We start from the raw sequence: 21,437 nt of genomic DNA on the forward strand, positions 1-21,437 counted from the left end.
ATTTTCAAAGCACTTATGTTGCGTGACGTACACTGTTTAAAAAAAGTGCTGGTAGTAAAAACAGAAAAAGGAGTGCCTGATTGGATTCAAGAATTTTATTGGTTTTGGAAAACAGATTTTTTTTTTTTGCGACAGATTTCTGAAACAGCATTTAAGCCAAGTGGAAGTTTATTCACAGTTGTTTTAACATGGAGATTTTTTGCAGCATGTTAAAAAGTTACTCAGCAAGTAACATACATCCAGTGTTTGGCATCTGCAATGACTCTGACTTCATCATTATCCCTACTAATTGTAGAGACTGACATTTGTCAAGATTCAGATTTAAAATCTTGAACAGTGAAAAACAAAATCACCTCCATGCCCCATGAATAATGAAATTAGTTTGAAAGATGATGAGAACCATTTCCAAGGCCCACAGATGGAGACAAAAAAGCAAGCCTGAGCATCTATTATACACTTAAAACAGTGTAAGACCTTGTATCAAATACTTCTATTCAAGTGAATCATTTAACAAAAATGCATCTGTGACAAAAGCTAGTGTACACCGACCGCTATGCAAAGACCAAAAACTATTTACATCACTAATACTCTATACATGTTAGGCATGTTGGGAACATTTTTGCACAAGTACGCCAGACTCAAGCCAAACGACATTTGCATATCTTTTTCTTTTTGGCTTAGGCGGTATCAGGGCATTACGGTACAGCAGGCTGCTTAGAAATCCAGAGGGTATGACTTTTAATACTATCAAAAAAGAGATGCTCATCTTTCTATTAAACTGAAAAGGAGATGCTGTATTGAGGCATTGTATTGTAGTGCACAGCATGTGCCACCAGAGGTCAGCATCTATTGGTGGAACAGGCAGCTGGGCTGAGAAATATGGTGACTCAATGGTAGGAATGGCATTACAGTACTATTAAAAAGCCCCCCACTGACAGCAGAGACCGCAGGGAATAACGGAATAAAGAAAAAGCATATTTTCCTCCAATTTTGTGAATGATGTCAACCAAACCAGAGTTGGTGATTTTTGGAACAACAGAGAGAATTACCAAGACAGTTTTAGTGAGTTTTATTTTTTCTGTTTGTGTGTTTTGTAGTCATTTGTACCCCTTTTTCACCAACGTTAAACTAGTTCTGTTCTGGTTCCCATGCCTAATTTTGAACTGTTTAGAGTATTTTGAACAAAAATAAAAAACGGAAAGACAGAGCTCGGAACTAGAAAAAAACAAGCATCTGTAATAACAGAACAAAAGTTCATTGCTAATTGATGTAATCAATATTGCTTGTACTGTTTATTTCCAGTGTGCATTGTGCAAAACGATCCATTGATGCCTCATCCTTGATGACAATGGTTCCACTCAAAACTGGTGGAAATGAGCGCTGGTTCCCTAGAAAGCATGCTTGGAACCATTCAGGTTCAGGTTCCAAGAATCCTGAATGGAACCAGTTCAAGAACCAGAGCGTCTTTGGTGGAAAAGGGGTATCAGTGATCATTCCACATTTGGCGGTTCTTGTGGGTCCATGAACGCAGCATAAGCAAACTTTTCTTAACTTTTTATTTTTTTTCCTCTGAAGCAGTTAGAGGAGTTTTGAGCCACGGGATGGACTATTGAGAAAAGAACTGTTTGATTATCACAATCAACATTTCCTTTTGATCAGTTTGTGGTTGGATCACTCAGATGTGATGAGATGAGTGATAGATTAGAGGAACAGCTTTTGCAGATGCGAGTGAAAGCAAACTTCCTTCTGCTGCTTATACACAGTTAGACCCAGCGCTGGGCTGCAGTGTGTGTAGTTTCCATGGGAATGCAGCTGTTTCATCCTAAGAGGGTTGGACAAAACTACATGAACTAATGAAAGGTTATGTTTGACTTTCACTGAGCTTGGCATTGTGCAGCTCCGTCTATGCCTAGAGTGCATTCTGCTGCGGGAGAGAAAGAGACAGCAAGAGAGAGAGAGGCAGCTCCAAAACTACAAAATCTATATGTGGCGGCAGTTGCTGATGTTGTGGCAGTGCGCCACAAACACATTAATGTGTAGGAAAACCCTGAAAAGCGGTATATACCGTATACCTTAGGAAGTTGTGAGACATCGATACCGCCCAAGTCTAATTCTTTACATCAGATTAATGAAGTGTCAGGTTTGATATATTTACAGTTTAGGAACAATTTAGTCGCCAAACAAACTTAAGTCAAATTGTCTAACACTATTCTGTGGTTTTTTTAAGCCTTCTGACAAATAATGTAATGTCCTACATGGCAATCCCTGCCAATCCTACATGCAAGGCAAAACAAGTAATATTTAAAGTTAGAATTTGACTTGAGCATAACAAACAACCAAAGCTCAAAATATGTTAGTATAAAAAAATGAAATGGCTCAGTGACTCAGACAACATACAACATTAACAATGTCAGCTTGAATCCAATGCGATATATATAAAAGGAAAAAAAAAAATGCAAATCCTCTTTGGCGTAACGGGAAAATACAATCCGGTTTACCAATGCAGTAAAGGCAACATGAAGAAGAGAATCAGAGTTGAGGTCGATGACTTAGTTCCCATTTGTTCTCGTTTCTTTCTGCACTCGTCTGAGCTGAGCAAAGCCAGTGGGTTACAGACACAGTGGGTGACGCTGAGGGAGTTGTAGAATTATCACATGGACAGTATTGTTAGCAGCAATAGAAAGTCTTGATTAGCCCAGTCTATCAAAAAGACACTTCCATGTTAAAGGTTAGGAATGAACTCATCAGCCTATCCGTCGTTTGGATATCCGATCAGAAGGCACCGTGAAGGCACTCTTCAAATGAGGAGAACATGAAGAAACCCAACTCAGCGCACACAGCATCCCATTAATACTGAAGCTGGATGCATCATAATCACAGAGGAAAGCACCATAATGGAAGTCTGTGTGCTTGTTTTTTAGAGCAGTGAGATTAGGCTTCTGCTCAGCAACCCAACATCGAGCTCTCTTTGTTGTTCACAGTGTTTTAGGACTTTGAGTCGATGATGAAACTGACACATTGTCAACATTGTACCTAGTGCAGTGAGCCAACGTGTGATAAAGATGTAGGAGGCACAGTAATAGTTCTGCAACGAGTGTGGTGGCGGCAGCTCTGCTATCAGGAGTCATCGCTGGCCCGCTTGCGAGACTGGTCACCTCTGGAAAACAAAAACACATCCCATCAGTGACTTAAAGGTCCAGTGTGTAGGATTTAGGGGGATATATGTGCAGAAATGGCATAAACAGCAAATTTCTTGTCCTTAGTGTACAGTCATCTAAGAATACTTTTTTTCAGTTAACTTACAGCTGCTTATATCTACGCAAGGAGCGGGTCCTTGTTCACAGAGTTCACCATGTTGCACGGCCAGCTACTAATAATCAATATCGGCCCTGAAAAACCAATATTGGTTGAACTCTAATATAAGGGCATTCCTGTCTTCATGTCAGCCACTGTAGTTTGCAGTCTCTCCGTTTTAATCAGCGGGTCCGTTTGTCTTGGAGAGGAAGAGACCTCTGCGGATAATTTGGCGACAGGTAAAAACCTCCTGAGCGTCTGAATCTTAAGTTATCTGACAAAACTGGTGGTTGTACATTAACGGGCTCTGGGCTAGCGGCCTATCGACAGCGTAGTTGAAACACCGATTTGTAACTTGAAACTGCTTTATTCTGTGTTTTTACCATTTTTAATCACATGGTATATTTGTTTTGGAGAGGAAAAGAGCTCTGCGGATAATTTGCCGGTGAAAGACTCCGAAATAATGAACACTGAAGGAATTCCAGCCAGCAATTAACATTTGGCACATGGGACATGTTTCAGCTGGTTGCAATCTGCGATCCTCACCACTAGATGCCACTAAATACTACACACTGCTCCTTTAAAGCAAATCTTAAAACCAAAAGCTGTGTCTATATTATATGAATCTCTGAGCTTAAAGCCTCAGAAAACTGACCGTGGGAATCCGTTTAAGGAGAGCTCCATCTGTAACTTCTGGTCGTGAGCAGCGTAGTCGGGCAGTAGAGACTCCACAGCAGGAGGGTTGATTTGGGGAATAAACCCAGAGAAGAGATCCGGAGCTAACTGGGCCCAGTCTGGAAGAAGAAAAAAGGGTAGAAAATGAGCACATCCATAAAACAATGAGAAAGGTGCTGGACCTTTCTAAGTACAAGCAAAAAAAGGTCTGCACATTGAGCTACTGGCTCAATAAAAGCTGCAAGGGGGGCTAAGTGTGCGGACCTTTCTCTGTTGTTTCCAAGTCTAGAGGAGGAAATCAAAAATTTGTGAAGCAGAAGAACATGTGCAGTGCAGCTTATTCTGGAGGAAATAAACCATTGTGTCTGTTTTGTGTGTTTTAGCGGAGGCAAAAAGATTACATTAGCTTGCAGTAGGGATGCACTTAAATCATTTTAAGACAGAGAAGGCTTTCTAACAGCAGAGCGGGTGATAATGAACGCAGCTCACCTGGTCGGAGGCTGTAGAGGCCTTTAACCACACTGGCCATTGTAGAAGGCTGCACTTGAAACGGCATGGAATGAGCTTTGATAAGAAGAGCTGAACAAGGATATCAGAAACAGAAATATTTCACGTTATTTGCGTTAACAAGGAATGAAAGTCTTCTGTCTGTCCCCATGTCCTGTATTAAATATCCTCTGCTTTCCAGAAGACAATTTTATGTGACGTCTTATGTGAAGTGAAGTTTTTCAGGTTCCCAGATACGAGCAGAACACTTATCAAATCTCAAATAAGCCACTGGGGCGTCAAATATTACAATACACTCACGCATCAGTGTGTTCACGTGTATTTCTGCGACGTGATCGGCGAACAGCTTCATCAGATCCTCTCTCAGGTCTCTGTTCAGCTTTGACTCGATGTAGAACTTATTCTAAAAACATTGAAAATGAAAAAAAGAGAGAAGACTACTTGAAACTGAGTGCAAGTGACGCACCTTAGCACAAGCTCTGTTCTGTCTTTACGTCCAATATTATATATATATATAAAACAAAACAGATGCCTACCAAGTACATAAACACAGGAACTATGCATTGGAGAGAAGCTGTGTATTGCGTCAGAGCAACATTAAAGTTCTCAATAAAGTTCTCAGGTGGGCTGGCCTGGAAAACAACAATAATAAAAGTGTTAGTCAGTATTATAGTTTCTATATGGGCTGTATATGATAATTTCCTTGTATTTGGATTTGCTTACTTGTAGATGGGTGGAGACCTGTTGCAGGTGATTTGTTATTTTTAACGTTAGATCATTGTAGAGCAGCTCAGAGTGCTGCTGACAAACACACTTATAGACGTAACTGGGGGGAAAAAAGCAAAGGAGAAACACAGAAATACAGAATTTCAGTTTAATGAGATGCACATGGCTTCTTTATGGCAGTGATGTAGTACCCAAGATCTGACTTGGTCCTGAGACCGGTCTCAAGACCACTTTATGAAGGTCTTGTCTTGGACTTGAACACACTGTTGCTGCATCTTGTCTCACCTGTGAACAAAGAGGCCAAGGCCACAAGTGCGGGAATAACACTAAATTGCCTGTGCAAAAACAAGTGTTGTATACAGATGGATAACTTCATTTCAACTTCTTAACATTTGTTTGTATTTGTTTGCTAATGGAAAACAAGGGGAAATTCCTACATATAAAATTCATTTCTTCAATGCCTTTTGATTATTTTATCAAGACATTTGACATGGTACATTTAAACATGCATACATATAACCTGTATACATGCAAAGAAATGTGTTAAGAGGAATGTTTATTTGTTTTCTGAGAGTGTTTTTGGATCTGTTAGATAAATTTGTGGAGTCCCTATGGTTTGCATGTACCACATTTTATCTCAAGTGTGTCGTGCAGTGGGGACTCTGCATGACACACACGCACTGGTCTAGTCTTGACTCGGTCTTTCCCAGCCTTGATCTTGGCATGGATGGATCATAAGAAAATGGGCCCCTCGGCACAGATATGCAAAGGGCCCTACCTCACCTCCCCTACATATGAGTTAGACCCTCAGACTTTGTGGTGATTTTGCATCATTCTGTGGTTTTGTATCTCACTGTGGTCATTTTGAGGCTTTTTTTTTTGTTGTTTTGTGGCTTTTTGTAGTTGTTTGGGCTTCTGTGAGGTAATTTTATGTCCCCTTTTAGGTTAATTATTATCTTTTTGTTATTTTGCTTTTCTTTGTAGTTGTTTTGTATCTCTTTGTAGTTGTTTTCCCAAATTTGTAGTTGTTTTCGGTCTCTTTGCAGTTCTTTTGCATCTCTGTAGTCTTTTTGAGTTTCTCCCTGGTCAGTCTGTGTACATTTGAGTAATATTTTACAAGTGAAGGCCATGGGGCTCCCTGAGACTTTCGGCCCCTGAGCCTGTGCCTGGTATGCCTGTTCAGTAATCCATCCATAGGTCTTGGTCTTGACTCAGTCTCAAGACACTCTGGCCTTGGTCCTGTCTTGGTCTGAGTTTAGGTGGTCTGAACAACAACACTGCCTTATGGGGCTCCTCATGGCAACATATATCACATACTGTATGGAAATCTGCTCCAGCTGAGGTGTGCATTTACATATTGTCTTACCTGTATATTTGTGCATAAGAAACAGAGATGTGGTCTGTTGGATTCTGGATCAGCAGACGGTCTATGGCCTTCTCCAGGTTTGGCCAGTGGTTTTTCCGGTAGTCTTCTACAGCCATTGCATTCAGAACTGAGTGGAAAAAGAAAAACTGGTCAGGTTTAAAATGACCTGTTACATCAGGCACATGATGGTGAAAACCATCAGGCCTACAGACCGGTGGGAGCATCAGTGTTGCAGCAGGCCGAGCTGCTGAGTGACTGCAGGATATCAGGGCCTGCTGTCACAGTCAACTTACGGAACTTGGAAGTAGAATCGAGGGTGAATTTTCCCTCAGCGGCGGCTGGAGGAGCGGAGCAGTCAGTCTCGCTGACTTCGCTGCTCTCGCTGCTTGAATCCGAGTCCATGCACTTTGACCCCCCAGTGCTGCCGGATCTCAGCTTCCCTCGTCGACTGCCTGGTTCTCCTCCCGGCACCGGTGGGCAGGCAGGCTGCGGGACCGCCGCTCCATCCGACAGTTGGCTACTCAGATACGTGCGGACTTTACTGCCGCTGCTCGCACAATAGTTGTGGTTGTGGTCGTCTTTCATGTCCAAACTGTCATCTTCCATGGCCTCCATTTTTACAACTGGTCCTGTGTGATGAAGCCTGGCGGTCACTACTTAAACATTTCAGATAACAATTAAGAATACAGACAGAAACTGTCAGGCGTCTCTAGTGGTGTCCATCTCGGTTTTTCTGTTGTTAACAGGACTTTACGACACATCGTATTACGGGACAGCGGAGAGAACAGGGAAATGTAGTTCCAAAGACTCGAGCTGAATAAATAAAGTTCCTATACCAGATTTACCTTTAATGTTACTCACATGGACCCTGTACACGTGTTCAAAGACTTTATATTAATGAGTCACTGATAAGAGGCGGACAAGTTTGACATTACAGCTAAATTAAAGGTCGAAAACTCGTACTATTGTAATGCGCATGCGCAAACTGGGAACGTTTAGTTAAAGGGCCTCCCGCAAAGTTATCATCTAATTATTAATATTAAATCCTCACATATTGTGCTGTACTGCTGTCTCGGAATATATCAGTGTTAACATGTAGCTAAGTCGTTCTCTCGTTGACACCCTCTCAATCGAGTCCCATACTCTCTGAGACCTTTATAAAGTGAAACTACTCATAGGCACTAGATGGCGCAGCATTCACGTCTGCACCCTTATGGTTTTGATTATGGTCTGCACCATCAATGCAGATATTCATATTTGTGTGAAATAACAGAAGTGAGTTGTAAGTTTCCATTCTTCTTTTTTTTACTGAGAACCCCAGAAGAGATAACAACTATAAGCATGTAAAAAAAATCTTATTATCTTAAACTGTAAACAAATCATTACCATGTAAATGTTATGTTCTGTTGGTGGAGACCTTTATCAAACACATTTGCTCAAAAATGTCTACCAACACTTAATCTTTACAGGCAGCGGACTTCGTCTGGATAATGAATGCAACTTTAAACTCTATGAAAAGTGACATGGGCAACAAAACCGCTTTTGTAAGAAGGAAAAAAGTGCCATTTTTCAATGTGAACTCATTGAATATATTCCTAAGGCTTAATATTACAACTTAACTTCTTACAGATATAAACTATCACCTACTCTTTGATGAGTATGTCTCACATCAGAGTATAAAAATAAGAGGCTTGACCATAAAAAGTAGCTGCCACATGTCAGAAGGAACACCTTTTCAATAGTTATATTTTTTTCCCCCAAGATTCAAATGACAGATTAAACATACAAAGCTTATGACAACATAGGAGCGTGTTGATAAAGTGTTCTTTGGTCTAAAATTAAAGAGTACTGTTCTTTTTCTCAAGCTTTTACCCCTCGTGAAAGGGCAGAGCTGAACGTTTATATTGCAAGATAGACAATGTGTTCAAGTAAACCATCTAAAGATTTATGTGTCTGAAACTCATAGTACCCACTATTTAGCAGGCAGTAGGCTTACATATTTACACGTTTCCCAGTGGTAACATGAACCAACTCCAAAACACATTAGACCACAGCTGACTTCACACTATGGACTGAGACATCTGAAGTCTTTGCTCGTAATGAATGCAATTTAAGATTTAAAGCTGAAGCTAGTGTTGCATTCACTGTACACTGCAGTGGATGTCTCAAAAGAATAATTTCTCAAAATATAAATGATAATGAGATGAGCACATGGAAAAAAAATCTACTGCATTCTATTTAGTAAGTAGTATACAGTATGAAGTTTCAGACACAATGCATGTGACCAAACTGGGCACAGGAAAAAACAAACAACTTGCTGTGTATTCATACAAAGTTGTCACGCAATTTCAGCTTTATGAAAAAATAATAGTAAGGTTGATGAGTCAAAAATATACCAAACATATATATATGTATATATATATATATACATATATATATATAAAAAGACAGTTAGTGCTTTGTCGACCCAGTTCTTTACATTTAAAGGTGTGTGGTGCTCGGAGTCTTTTCATTAGTATTGTTTGTCTGCGCACTCGACGAGGCCTCGTTGGCTAAAGTGAGTTGTGTTGTGTCTCTGAGGCATGTCTCTCCATCTGCTGCAAGTGTGTCGGCGTCCTCGGGCTCGCTGTCTTCTTCCACCCCATCTGCGCTGCATTCAGACTCGTCGCTGTCACTCCCACAGGAGCTTGACATCTCGTCTTCAGAGTCAGAGTAAACTTCAGCGCCGTGGAAGATATAGTGATTTGGTGTTTGAAAGAGGTACTGGCCCGCTGTGGGAAATAATACAAATAATTAATAATAAGTGCTGAAATTAATATCTGAAGAAGATTTCCAATCATTTATAATTACGTGGATTAACATTAATTTTCCTGCTGCAGAAAGAAAAAATATTGTAAAGGAAAGGTTTGATTGATATGATGAATGGGTTAAAAATATATTCACACAAAAAAATTTAGTACACTTGTTAATTACAGGGAACAGTATTACTATCGTCTAACGCTTACTCTCAAGTCGTTTGCTGATTGGACTCCTGTTGATTCGACTCATCCAGCATCGTCTACGAAATTCAAGATTGGAGGTTTGGCTCTTTACTTCAGCTGTCTCCTCTTTTGGTGCGTCTTCTGCTGGTAACTCAGAAGGCTCAGCCGTCCCCTCACTAGGACACTGGGCATTTGGACAAGGCTCTGGAGGTGTAACATTATTACCAGCTGTGTCTGTGACATTCGGACGTTCTGTCTCCTCTGAAGGCTTAGTTACTGAGTCTGTACTGTGCTGCTTCTGCTCCTCCTGAGCTGCATCGCCGGAAGCAGTCAAGGCCTCACTTGGTGGCTGTTCTGGTAACCGAGGGGGTTTCTCTGTGATCTCAGTGAGTCTTACAGTGTTGTAGCAGAGCTGCTCAAAGTCTCCACCCAACCGGTGACAGAGCTCGTTGACAATGACATCACAGTCCCCAAGTAGCTCCACGTCAAAGTTGAGGTGAGGCAGCTGCTCCCTGTTGATCAGGACCTGAGGCACTTCATGAGGAATGGAGTCTGGACAGGATCAAGACAAGTTACTGATTGTATGTTTGGGCTGATTGCAGGCACAACAGATACAGATTGGTAGTTGCATACATTGTGCTGCAAACAGAAATACATTCTTCAAAACAAAACATACTTGGGATGAGGGCAACTGGTCGGACTTTAAGCGAGGAGCCGATGACAATCAAGAGGTCCACTTCGTCTTTATCCTGCTTCATGGCTCTGTGGAACATTTCTGGAAGATTCTCTCCAAAGAAGACTATGTCAGGTTTCATGATTGCCAGGGGAATATCTGGACACCGTCGACAACGAGGGACAACCTAGAGGATGAATTTATGTTATTAGCATTATGGTAAATACTGTTCAATTTACACGCTACAATCCCATTTAAGGGGAGGTGAATGACATTTCAAAAAGCTTTTTTATTAATTTCTAACTTTGATGACGCAACCTACAATATGTTCACTGTAATTAATACAATACCACCATTACTAAAATTTCCTTTAAAATTGATTGTAGCGTTAACGACACTGATTGAAGCAATATGTTAACTGCTGCATGTCTGGACAATACTGATGATAATCAATATGTTGTCGTTACGTGAGAAAAAAAGCACTACTAGAGCGATTCCAAAACGTTTTCTACTGTGTTACTCCTTAAAAGGCAAACCAATAAGTTGCTTGATGGGCATCAACTGACTTCTCTGACAAGGAAAATTACAGATGGAACTCTGAACATTAATAGCTCCATTTAAACAGATGATGCAAAGCAATACAGCAATTTATGACGGTTATTTCTTACGCTTGTATTTGACAACACGGTGAAAAGGATCAATTCATATTTAGTTTTACTGCGATTGCTCCTCAATGTCTGCCCCACTCCTGGAATGGTACCATCACAGTTTTGGAACCAGTGCTCATACCCTGTGTATGGGATTCACAGGATCTTTTCCGTGAAAGTGAATGTACTCACATCAGCTTCTTTGGACCGTGAACAACTGTTCAAGAGAAGTTGCTTGTTGAGTATTTTCATGCAATGACCATGAAACGCGGGATGCTGTTACTTTTGGACAACTCTGTTTATGCATTTTCATGCATATAGTTGCAGATGTTGCCTAACACGTAATGTTTGCAATAGTGTCCAACATGTGCTGTCTTGGATCAGTTTGTAATTAATAATTACCTGGTTAAAGATGTCTTCCCTTACAGCTTCACAATCCACTTTGTATTTACAGACGAGACAGGATGCAGTTGCAAACGACCCTGAAAGAAAAGTTCTTCATAAATCTCACCATCACCATGGACAGACTTATATATAAAACAGCCAAGATCCATCTCTTAGCTGCATCACTTACCATGACACTGGATAATCCGCTGTACTCCAGCCACTTGTTCTAACGTGTCAATGTTTTGTGTGTAATTGCGCAGCAGCTTCCCCTGCTTATCCAGCATAGATATGAATTTGTGACAGGGCGAAGGCTGAAACTGACCAGGGTAGATCTCCTGTAACAAAGAGGATGCAATCAACACTTGCAGACAATATATAAACACTTGTAAACAATATACAAAGCTTCCTATAATCATGCATATCACCATATATTGGCTGGAAAACTGGAACAATCTTTTAAAATCTTTGTTACTGCTTAAAGGGTGGGCTTAGTCTTGTAATACAATCTGGATTTTCATATGCCAACTGAATAAAAATGTAGCCCGTTAGCCGATTGACAAGGTAGAAAATTTAAGAGTCTTATGCTAGATTTACCTTACACAAGTTCTGAGTCTTCTTTTAAAACACAATGTAAACATATAGGTTTCTGCACACATGGGTTTTGTGCACCATATAATACATTACAAGCTTTTGTTCATATATCTCCTTCATGTAAAGGACACGTATGTCATCTATGTGCTCAAGGGTTAACGCTGCATCATATTGATAGTATGTGTGTGAACCACAAAACTGGAAGTTAAGGGTTACAGTGTAGAAGATATGTTGCACAGTGCAAAACTGATCTTTTAATAATTTTTAGATGTATTATTACCAACTTAAATTTGCACAAAAGTAAGTGGACACATTGAACAAACCTTAGCAAACTTGAAAAAGGGTCTTGGGTCCCGTCTGAAGTACTCAATGTCAAACATAGCTTGAGGGTCCGGAAGATCAGGGAAATCTACAGCAAGCCGTGCATAAATTCCATCTCTGGAGCGAAAGTCTGGTATTCCACAGGAAACAGACACCTACAAAAAAAAGTAAACACTCACTCTGACTTAATGGAATGAACGTTGGTAATGTGAATAAACACGTGGCAATACTGTATAATATTAATGTAAATGCATACCCCAGCACCAGTCAGCACAAGGATCCTTTTACTTTCATGGAGTAATCTGACCACATCTTCTAAGGTGTTAATATCCTTCCGCTTCTTTCTTTTAGGAGGCTCTGAGATGTTGATGATGATCTGCCACAATGTCATGTCGTCTAAATCTGGTGGGAGGACAGTCTCAGGCAGCAAATCCCTCAGAATGGTCCTCGGATCGGTCTCTCTGATGTGTTGCTGGATGAAACTGTAGGAACCTGACCGAGACCACAACATCTCAGCATGACTTGTATTCTTCAATGTCTATGCTGTTCCACTGCCAGCAATTATAAGGTAGTAACTGAAGAATTAACTGAAGCTGTTGCAGGCAAAGTTTTTGCTGAATGCAACACAAAGTCACATAACTAGTTACCTATTTGGGGTCGAGGTGCCCAGTCGCTGGAGCTGGCATGTGATGATCTGTCATCGTCCTCGTTGATGTGCTCCGGCGTGACAGCCATACCGTTGGAGGGGAGATCACCATGTCCAAGGAAATCTGAGGACATAGAAGTTTGTAAAATTAACAAATAAAAGTAGAGACCAGAGGTGTCTGTCTCTAATAACCACTTGGATCATTTACAATCAGTGTCTATGACAACAACCTCAGTGTAATAAAGTAAACGTATGTGAGCGCTAGTTGAAAAGACACCTAAACTAGTGTTGTGTCAAAGAGTGTTTCCCACAAATATGCATTTCCCCCCACCTAATTCTGACCAAAACCCTTCTAAGGAACTGTACTTTATTCAGAGGAAGGGGGTGGCTGGGGTGTAACTGTTTTTTTTTTTTACTTGACCCTCCCCAAATTTACAAATTATTTTCCTAATTTTCCTCCCTCAACCATAAATAACCCCAATTTTTTCATATTCACACCAAACCTAGGCAGTATTGTATCCAATGCAACAAGCAAACAGTGGAGGCAATAGTTATTGCCAAAACAAACAACTAGTTTTTTAAACAAAATGCAAATCCTCCTTAAAAATAATTTGTTAAAGGACCATTGGAAAGTTTGATTTTCTGCTTTTTCAGTTCCTGGCTTTGGTAACTGGTGTGATTTTGCAGAATTGTAAAGAAAACATTTAAAAAATCAAAAAATAAATACACAATTCAACAATTTTAAGTTGTATGTTCCTCCCCTAAGCCAAACTAAAAAAACAAACAAGTCCTTCGCCCATACTTTTTTTAATGCTTTACCCGTTTTGCACCACCCTTTCCCATCTCATGGATAACAAACAGGTCCTTACCCTAACCACCGAGAAAAAAGGCTTACATTAATAGGTGGGAGACACTATTAAATGGGGAAACGTATTTCGGCACAACCCCGGCTAACAAATGCGTTAAATGTTGATGTTGATGTTAAGCGGCTATGAAAGTTTAGTGCCGTAAAGGAACGAGTTAAATCCCCACACACTGAGTCACAGACGTCAGGCTGTTTTCTCTTTCGTTTTTAGTTTTCACCCAAAAAAAGTTAAAGTTGCCGGGAAGTAATGTTTCACATACCTTAACATCCATAAATTTGAGTTTATTGTTAGCTAGTTTAAGTTTCCTAACATTAACTTCTGTAACATTACTTACGTTAGCTTAACACGCCGGTTAAGTTGGTAAAACAAGCACTGCCCACCATAACTTAAGTCGCTTAAATACCTAAAGCGCTGTTAAATGTCCGTCTCTTTACGTACCAGCAGCCTCCTCAGTTGTCCCTAATACAGCGCTGTCGTCCGGTTTCACTACTGGTTTGTGCGACTCGGAAACCAGCAGTCTCAGTCCATTGTTGTCTCCGCCTGGCGCTGCTGGGGCCTGCTCTACCGCCATCACCGGCTTCGCTTCCTTCTCCGCTGGCTGCGCACAATCCATCGCCGCCTCCCAGCTCCCCGTATCCCCGGAGGCGCGTGAGAATTGGTCTGCTTTAGCGACTTTAAATCCGTGGTTAGTCACCGGACTGATTTTCGACTTTTTCGCGGCAGGTTCTTCCATATCGGAGGCGCCTGAAAAGGCCGTTCCGAGACGAGTCTCTTCGTCCGCCATCTTCAGCCCGCAGAGCCGCTGAGCAGATCCTTCCTCGCGGACAGCTGTCTCATTTGCATAGCGCACGTGACACATTCTCCACCAGTAGTCACGGCTGGAACGTCCCCTTTTTACGTCGATGACGTAAAACCATAACAAAATATTGCTGCCTTCAAACACCGTCAGAGGAATTTGAGCGAGTGATAAAACTCATTACTGTCCACACAAAGTTCCGTATAAAACCAAAACGCAGGCGTCAAACGCATAAAAATAGCAAATGAGCCATACAAATCTGCAAGAGCGTTTGTATTACACGTTGACGTTTTAACTAAAACCTTAATTAGGTCTATATGCATCCTGCAAAATTACCCTGTTCATTTTGCCACATACAGCACAGTGCAAGATTTATGATACCTTAAACTTTGTTATTTATGGAACGTTATAATGATCATACAAATTTAATTCTCAGTAGTCTCTTGACTAAAATACAACCAGAACATAGCCTACAAAAAAAATGCGTCAACAAGATTAAAAATGCAAATATTTCAGATTATAACAACTTCAACAGGCTAAAGTATTTAGTGTCACCCCTCTCTCCACTTAGCGTTTCTTGAACTTCATTGAAGAAGAAGAAGGTAGAAGGTAGATGTGTTGGTCTTTTTTTTAAAACCAAGTTTAAAACACTAAGTTGCATTTAAGACATGCCCAAAGCTTAGCTTTGATTGTTTGAGCTACCTTTTGTTATGATTATACAATTCCATGTTTCACATTAAATAATGACTCTTGAGTGTGAAGAAGCCCATTTGTTCTGGCTTTTTGGTTTAAATGCATTGCATATGTTCTCAGTATCCTTTTTTGTAGAAAAAACAAAGAATACATATATATACATATATACATATGTCCTCATTACAACTTCTTTGTTAAAAAAAATCTTTGGTGGTCTAAGACTTTTGCACAGTATTGTCCACCACATGATATGTCGCCTAGTCATCTAAACATGAATTTAATATATTTGTTTTCTAATTACTGAAGGCTGTCTTGGTCTTTATTCCATGCCACCATTAATACTGGAATTTGCGGGCTGAGTGAGGTATTTTCTTTTAGACACTTGAATGCATCACACGTCATATGGAGAGAAGGGATCGCTGTATATTTCCCAGTGAGTGAGTAGAGATCCCCCTTGACAGTTTTAACTATTTTTTTTGTTGTTGCTGTTTTTCGATGAATTAGCCAAAGACAGAGATCAGACAAAATAAAAGAAAAACTTTATTGTCAGGGAGTGACCCACAGCGGCAGCGAGGGGGAGCCCATAAGCAACCTTTGAACCGCACATCTGTGATCCAGGATAGCGGACAGTCCAGCAGCTCCGTGACGAGAAGAAACCACACGCACATTTCATAACAGATCTGTATGGAGGCTATTTTGAATTGCAAACCAGAGGACTTGGAGGATTACTACGGGTTATTAGGATGTGATGAATTGTCATCGGTGAGTTCAAGCCACTGGGTTTAAGGATCAGCCTATTTGCTGGGTGAAATAATGGTTATGTGGATCTACAAACCAAAAACATGCTGCTTTAAGAGTTCAGAAGTGAAAGATAATGTAGAATACGTGATTAACGACAGCCGATCTGTCCCACCTGTAAGTGGTTCAACCAAAAGACAGATGAATTATTCTGCGTATGCTCCAGTGTTTAGACTGAACCAGAGACCTGTTGATGCTTCAGCAAAAGATGTCAGAGCAACGAGTCGTGCGTCATCCAGCGTCTGTGTAGTCTGTGTCACAGTAATTGTACTAGATAATTAATAGCATGAAAACATAATGAGGACGTCAAAATCTTCATTGCCTGTAGCAGAACTAAGATCAACACTTGTGACACACGACATGAGCAGTGAGGCCTCACAATAGACTGATAAATATTATTTTCATACAAGACATAAAATAGACCAAGTTCAGAAAATCGCTTGGTATACTTCCTTCATATATTCATGAGATTTAAATTGTCCTGTGGCCACACAAATTGAGTAGATCTAAAATAAGTGACTGATTACCGAATCTGAAATGTTGAGATTGGCGAAAATACTTTATTTATTTAACCTTTTGTTTTGATTCTTGGCAGACTGAGCAGATTCTTAACGAATACAAGATCCGAGCCTTGGCATGTCACCCTGACAAACACCTAGATAATCCAAGAGCAGGTAAATATGTAACTTTTTTTTTTATTTTTATCACCTGTTTAATGATTTCTTACTTTCTTATTCTGCAAACATTTAATGCCTCTCTCTGATGTCTTGACTTCAAAGCAAATTATGGTAATGTAGAGCTGTTTAAAAATATGCAAAGAAGGGGATAATTATTTCTTAGTCCCTGATATATTCTTTCTGTCTGACAGTGGCAGATTTCCAAAAGCTGCAGGAAGCCAAAGAGGTTTTATGCAATGAAACCAAAAGAAAAAACTACGACCACTGGAAAAGAAGTGGAGTTAATATTCCATTTCATGACTGGCAAGCCTTGAATGACTCTGTAAAAACTGTATGTAATGTCTCGACTTTGTTATATTAAAAAAAAATAAAATGAAAAAAAAAATAGTCTCTTTAACGGAGAAAGCCTGGTGATACGTTTGGTCGTCTGTTTGCAGTCAATGCACTGGGCTGTGAGAAATAAGAAGGAGCCAATGCTGGAGGCCTCAAATGCAGAAACTCCTGTCACTTCCCAAGCAGAGGACCATCACGCTGAGCAGGAAACACAGAGGATGTCGTCATGTGACGCCATGCCATCCTCAAGTAAGTGGATTACAAAATGTACAAAATAGAAACACGATTTATTTTGTTGCATGTTGCATCTGAAGTGCAAAACATAAAATCTCAACAACAACAAAAAAACTCCAAAGAACAAACACGGTTGCCAGTTAAATCGCGGTTTTCACCTGTGCCTCTAGCATCTCTGTTTTTGTAGCATGGGTAACAGTTCACACTGGCTTTTCAGAATTGGTACCTCTTCCATTCACATAGTTACATTATGTTTTGACCTAAAAGTTACACCAGAGAGGCACATAATCAGGGTGTCTACAGGTATCAGGTGCTTAAATTTGATGCTTTTAAAGACAATTTAATGTTGATTTTTAACACAATTTTAGACAGATTTTTTGCACAAATCTTTTTTTTTTGTTCAAGCATTAGGTTCAGGTCAAGCTCTTCTTGCGTGAAAGGAAATGTGGTTATTAGAGTGAGTAGGTTAATCTAAATTTTGACAGGCAAATCAGGTTTGTAGCATCTGAAATGTGGACTTTCACGTCAAAGAGCTTGACTTATTTTGACAGGAAGATATTAAAAGAAATTGAAAGATAAAAAGATGAAATTAGATAATATGTTGTGACAATTAATACCTCCGAAATTCAAATTTAAGAGAATTTGACAGTTTTAAGGCATAATACTACCAAATTTAATTGAAGACATTTTTAGACTTTTTAAGGGCCTGCAGATACCCTGATGATACTCAGAGGAGCACTGTGGGTGACTTAAAATGAAAACTTTTGGCTACTTAATTGCCTCTCTGATGTGAAATAATGGCCATTGAATATTAAAAAACAAATAAACATTGGTACTCATTAAACAGGGCTGCAACCCCCTTTTTGTGCCCTTCAAGGCAACCACATTAATGCACTTCAGTCTTAAAGTTGGACAAAAAAAAACAAAAAAAACAAAACAGGAATGTATGAACAGCTTTTATCAGCTTGGTTTGTGGGACAGTGTTCATTTTTTATGAATTTCATCTAGTGTTCAGCATCACTCCCCAAGCACCCTGGGTGTACCCACTAAAAAACCAGCCCCTGCCTGCTGGAAACACCAATCAAAAACCATGTGCACAAATAGCAATAAAATACTGCATTTCCATAGTAACTCTGTATCCAACCAGCTCCCTTTTTTAATGCAAAATAAGTTATGAACTCGTAGAAAATTGTCCAAAATTTGAAGTCTATTGTAACAAGATACTTTTTCATATGTGTATTGTTACTGTTAAATGACACATCTTTTCTGTAGGAAATGAAACAATGATCATGTGTGTATTACATTATAAAATGTTATGCTTACTGTATTCCATCAGCGGGTCTGAACTGTTTCTATGCCCTTCATTATAACCTATGTACCTAAGAGGAGCATGTATTGTTTTCACAGGGGCTAAATCCTTTAAAACTAACTGACTTTTGTCATCATTGTGCAGGTGATTACTGCCATCGACGTTTCCGTTGGGCGGCTGACTCCCCATCCAGTCTGCTTCAAAAGTTTAGAAATTATGAAATATAAATGTATCAGCAGCTCAATTATGTTTAAATGTTTGTGTTTTGTCTTGTTGTCCTTGTTCAGCTGTGACCCTGTTACTTGTGGAGTCAGTTTCTGTTACTATAGCCTCGCCTCGCCGTCACTTAACTCGTTCCATAAAATGGAAATTGTTAGCTTTAAATATGTCCATTGTAAGTGACAAATACTTTGTCAAACAAAAATCAAAATGTTGCATATGAGATTATATGAATAATTTTATTTTGTTATAAGTTTGCTGAGATGTGATCATGCCTGATACTGGAGTACCTTTGATGCTGTAGCCGTATTTTTGTGTCACTGTCAAGTTCATCATGGTGGGACCATAAAATTGAAGCATCCCATATTGTTTGTCTTGCATGTATTATTTGTGTATTATTTAAAGGTTGGCTCCATACTTAAAATGTCACTCAGTCTCTTATCGTTAACCATCTTCAAATGTTAATTAGAAAAAAGTAAGTGAATGAGATCAGGTGAGATAACGCAAAAACTGGATCAAAGGCTGTAAACAATAAAGAAGATGGCAAACAAGAACAAAATATGCACAAAAAACAGATGTTAATTAAAAAGTAGATTAGATCTGGTTAATGATCGAGGACAACTGATATGTTTTCTCACCTTACCGAGCTTATCTACATTCTGCAAGGTTGAAGTAAGTAATTACTTTGCAGTATCTGCATCTTATATTTTATGTAAAGGCACTTCACAATCATAGTCCACCCACACATCTTCACTTGTTTCCTATTGAGACCTCTTCTCCCCTCTGTTAATTTTGCCATACCTGTTGCTGCGGGACAGTTTTATACCCCATCATTGTTATGACTTAATTGTTGCTACAGCTTTAATCGGCCAGGTTTAAAGTGAAGACAACAATATTCCTCTCTAAATGATTGTTGAGTAGAATTTGAAGTATTTTTAAAGTAAAGCACAAGTACTGAAATGCTGCCCAAGTATAGTGCTTAAATAAATGTGCTTAGTTACTTTCCACCCCTGATCTACAGAATTCACTTTAATACGAACACAAACTATTATATTACATGCTGTAAAATTAGACTTTTTTTTTGCAATTTTGACTTTCGTGACCTACTCCAATATGTATCCAGCTGCATGAGAACTTTTTGAAATCCGTTAGATGTTTTCAAACCACACCAAAAGAAAAAAACAAAAAATTATCATATGCAGAGCGGATGTGACATATCTATTAGTGTTCTTTGAGCAAGATAAATAAATTAATAAACAACAAAAAAAATAAAGTAAAATAATAATTTGCCTGAAATTGATAATCCGGGTAAAGATCACTTTGTAATCTGGGACACTTAAGATAGTCTTTAAAAAAATGCTTGTGCATAATAGAGTTTTAATAATAAATTAAATCAATATCATTCTTTATTGTAAAACCTTTTTAAAATTAGACCTAGTAGTCGGATTTAAACTATAAGCTTGCAAACAGTCCACATTGGCTCATATTTTCCCTTTCTTCCACAGTCTCACCCTCTCTTTTCCTGACAGTGTGGTGCCATTATAGTCTATAACACATTTTATTCAGTTAACCATCAGCCATGGATATTCATCATATTTTAGCTGACTAACGTCTCCCACATTTGATGTCCTACACCATGAACAACTACAAAATACTCTGTCTGTTGTCCTTTGGCATTAGACTTTTAAACCTTGAATGGCTCCCTGAATATATGTTTTCCCCGTCTGAGGGAGTTAAACGATGGTCTCATTTTTCCCAAAGCGTGAAGTCCCACATTCTCAGTCATATTTGTGACATCCATGCTGAACCTATAGTAAAAGTCCTGTCAACTAGATTTCAATAAAACAGGGAATAAACAAACAGGAATTTAGCTGACTAACGTTACGCAATATCCCATTTGACCTGAATTTAAGCAGCTTTTTGTTTGTGTAAAGCAGCCACTGAGATCATTTTGTCTTTCAGTGAATAAACTTCATCAGGTGGTTAAAATACTGAGCAGTCGGCCTGCAGCTGTTTATGCCGCCAGATGCCGCTGTGTATTTTAATGACGTCATGTTTATTAAAGGCCAAAGTCTCTGTAAATGCAGTGTTTCCTCGCCGGGTGCGGTGGCGCGCGCCTGTAATCCAAGTCACCGGGAGGCTGAGGCTGGCGGACCGTTTGAGCTCAGGAGCTCTGAGCTGCAGCGGACTATGCCGATCGGGTGTCCGCACTAAGTTCGGTATCGATATGGTGCTCCTGGGGGAGCCCGGGATCGCCAGGTCGTCTAAGGAGGGGTGCACCGGCCCAGGTCGGAAACGGAGCAGGTCAAAGCCCCCGTGCCGCTCAGTAGTGGGATCGCGCCTGTGAATAGACGCTGTAGTTCAGCCTGAGTAAGACAGCGGGACCCAGTCTTTTTATTGTCTTTCTACTGTTAAACACACAGCTGAGACAACATATACGATCAACAGCAGTGTTTTTATGTGTTACAGCAGTTTAATCATTGACTCTTTATTTCCTTATTCTTTTGGAAACCCTCAGAAAGCAGCTCTGTTTGTTTGTCCGGCAGCGCCTCCACCTGGAGGAGAGGCGCAACGACCATCAATCACACCAGAGTCCATGCAGCAGCACAGACAGGCCACAGCCAGACAACAGGTTTTAATTTCAACAAGTCACTGGATTTGGTGGAAAGAAACAATTTACAACATTAGAGCACTTTTT

General features: G+C 39.8%; 3 protein-coding genes and 1 non-coding gene across 4 annotated transcripts; 2 read left to right on the forward strand and 2 right to left on the reverse strand.

The window, feature by feature from the left end:
* Positions 1-77: 77 nt before the first annotated feature.
* Positions 78-7,608, reverse strand: cacul1 (CDK2 associated cullin domain 1). Its single transcript, XM_042502777.2, has 8 exons — positions 6,862-7,608; positions 6,569-6,695; positions 5,200-5,302; positions 5,013-5,108; positions 4,777-4,879; positions 4,459-4,548; positions 3,950-4,088; positions 78-3,157 (listed from the first exon to the last, which is right to left on the reverse strand). Exons 1-8 carry the CDS (start codon positions 7,181-7,183, stop codon positions 3,118-3,120), a joined length of 1,020 nt encoding a protein of 339 aa, XP_042358711.1. The 5' UTR covers positions 7,184-7,608; the 3' UTR covers positions 78-3,117.
* Positions 7,609-8,296: 688 nt separating this feature from the next.
* Positions 8,297-14,505, reverse strand: sirt1 (sirtuin 1). Its single transcript, XM_042502730.2, has 9 exons — positions 14,119-14,505; positions 12,816-12,938; positions 12,425-12,660; positions 12,171-12,323; positions 11,444-11,591; positions 11,272-11,351; positions 10,226-10,409; positions 9,574-10,101; positions 8,297-9,339 (listed from the first exon to the last, which is right to left on the reverse strand). Exons 1-9 carry the CDS (start codon positions 14,462-14,464, stop codon positions 9,050-9,052), a joined length of 2,088 nt encoding a protein of 695 aa, XP_042358664.2. The 5' UTR covers positions 14,465-14,505; the 3' UTR covers positions 8,297-9,049.
* Positions 14,506-15,556: 1,051 nt separating this feature from the next.
* dnajc12 (DnaJ (Hsp40) homolog, subfamily C, member 12) lies at positions 15,557-19,103 on the forward strand. Its single transcript, XM_088086282.1, has 5 exons — positions 15,557-15,931; positions 16,563-16,641; positions 16,836-16,975; positions 17,082-17,226; positions 18,665-19,103. Exons 1-5 carry the CDS (start codon positions 15,854-15,856, stop codon positions 18,745-18,747), a joined length of 525 nt encoding a protein of 174 aa, XP_087942408.1. The 5' UTR covers positions 15,557-15,853; the 3' UTR covers positions 18,748-19,103.
* Positions 19,104-20,835: 1,732 nt separating this feature from the next.
* On the forward strand, positions 20,836-21,134 carry LOC148187736 (signal recognition particle RNA). Its single transcript, XR_015778581.1, has one exon.
* The last annotated feature ends 303 nt before the right edge of the window (positions 21,135-21,437 follow it).

Source organism: Plectropomus leopardus, chromosome 13 (assembly GCF_026936395.1).
Source record: "Plectropomus leopardus strain MGB_pleo_1.0 chromosome 13, ASM2693639v1, whole genome shotgun sequence".
Classification (NCBI taxonomy): Eukaryota; Metazoa; Chordata; class Actinopteri; order Perciformes; family Serranidae; genus Plectropomus; species Plectropomus leopardus.

Excerpts from the sequence above, each read along its gene's own strand:
- sirt1 (XM_042502730.2), bottom strand. The coding sequence starts at position 14,464 with ATGGCGGACGAAGAGACTCGTCTCGGAACGGCCTTTTCAGGCGCCTCC. Across the intron at positions 11,352-11,443 it reads GCGGATTATCCAGTGTCATG|GGTCGTTTGCAACTGCATCC; the intron begins GTAAGTGATGCA and ends CTTTTCTTTCAG. Across the intron at positions 9,340-9,573 it reads AATCAGCAAACGACTTGAGA|CGGGCCAGTACCTCTTTCAA; the intron begins GTAAGCGTTAGA and ends TATTTCCCACAG.
- dnajc12 (XM_088086282.1), top strand. The coding sequence starts at position 15,854 with ATGGAGGCTATTTTGAATTGCAAACCAGAGGACTTGGAGGATTACTAC. Across the intron at positions 15,932-16,562 it reads GATGTGATGAATTGTCATCG|ACTGAGCAGATTCTTAACGA; the intron begins GTGAGTTCAAGC and ends GATTCTTGGCAG. Across the intron at positions 17,227-18,664 it reads TGACGCCATGCCATCCTCAA|GTGATTACTGCCATCGACGT; the intron begins GTAAGTGGATTA and ends ATCATTGTGCAG.
- cacul1 (XM_042502777.2), bottom strand. The coding sequence starts at position 7,183 with ATGGAGGCCATGGAAGATGACAGTTTGGACATGAAAGACGACCACAAC. Across the intron at positions 6,696-6,861 it reads CGATTCTACTTCCAAGTTCC|TTCTGAATGCAATGGCTGTA; the intron begins GTAAGTTGACTG and ends TTTTCCACTCAG. Across the intron at positions 4,880-5,012 it reads TTCCTGTGTTTATGTACTTG|AATAAGTTCTACATCGAGTC; the intron begins GTAGGCATCTGT and ends CAATGTTTTTAG.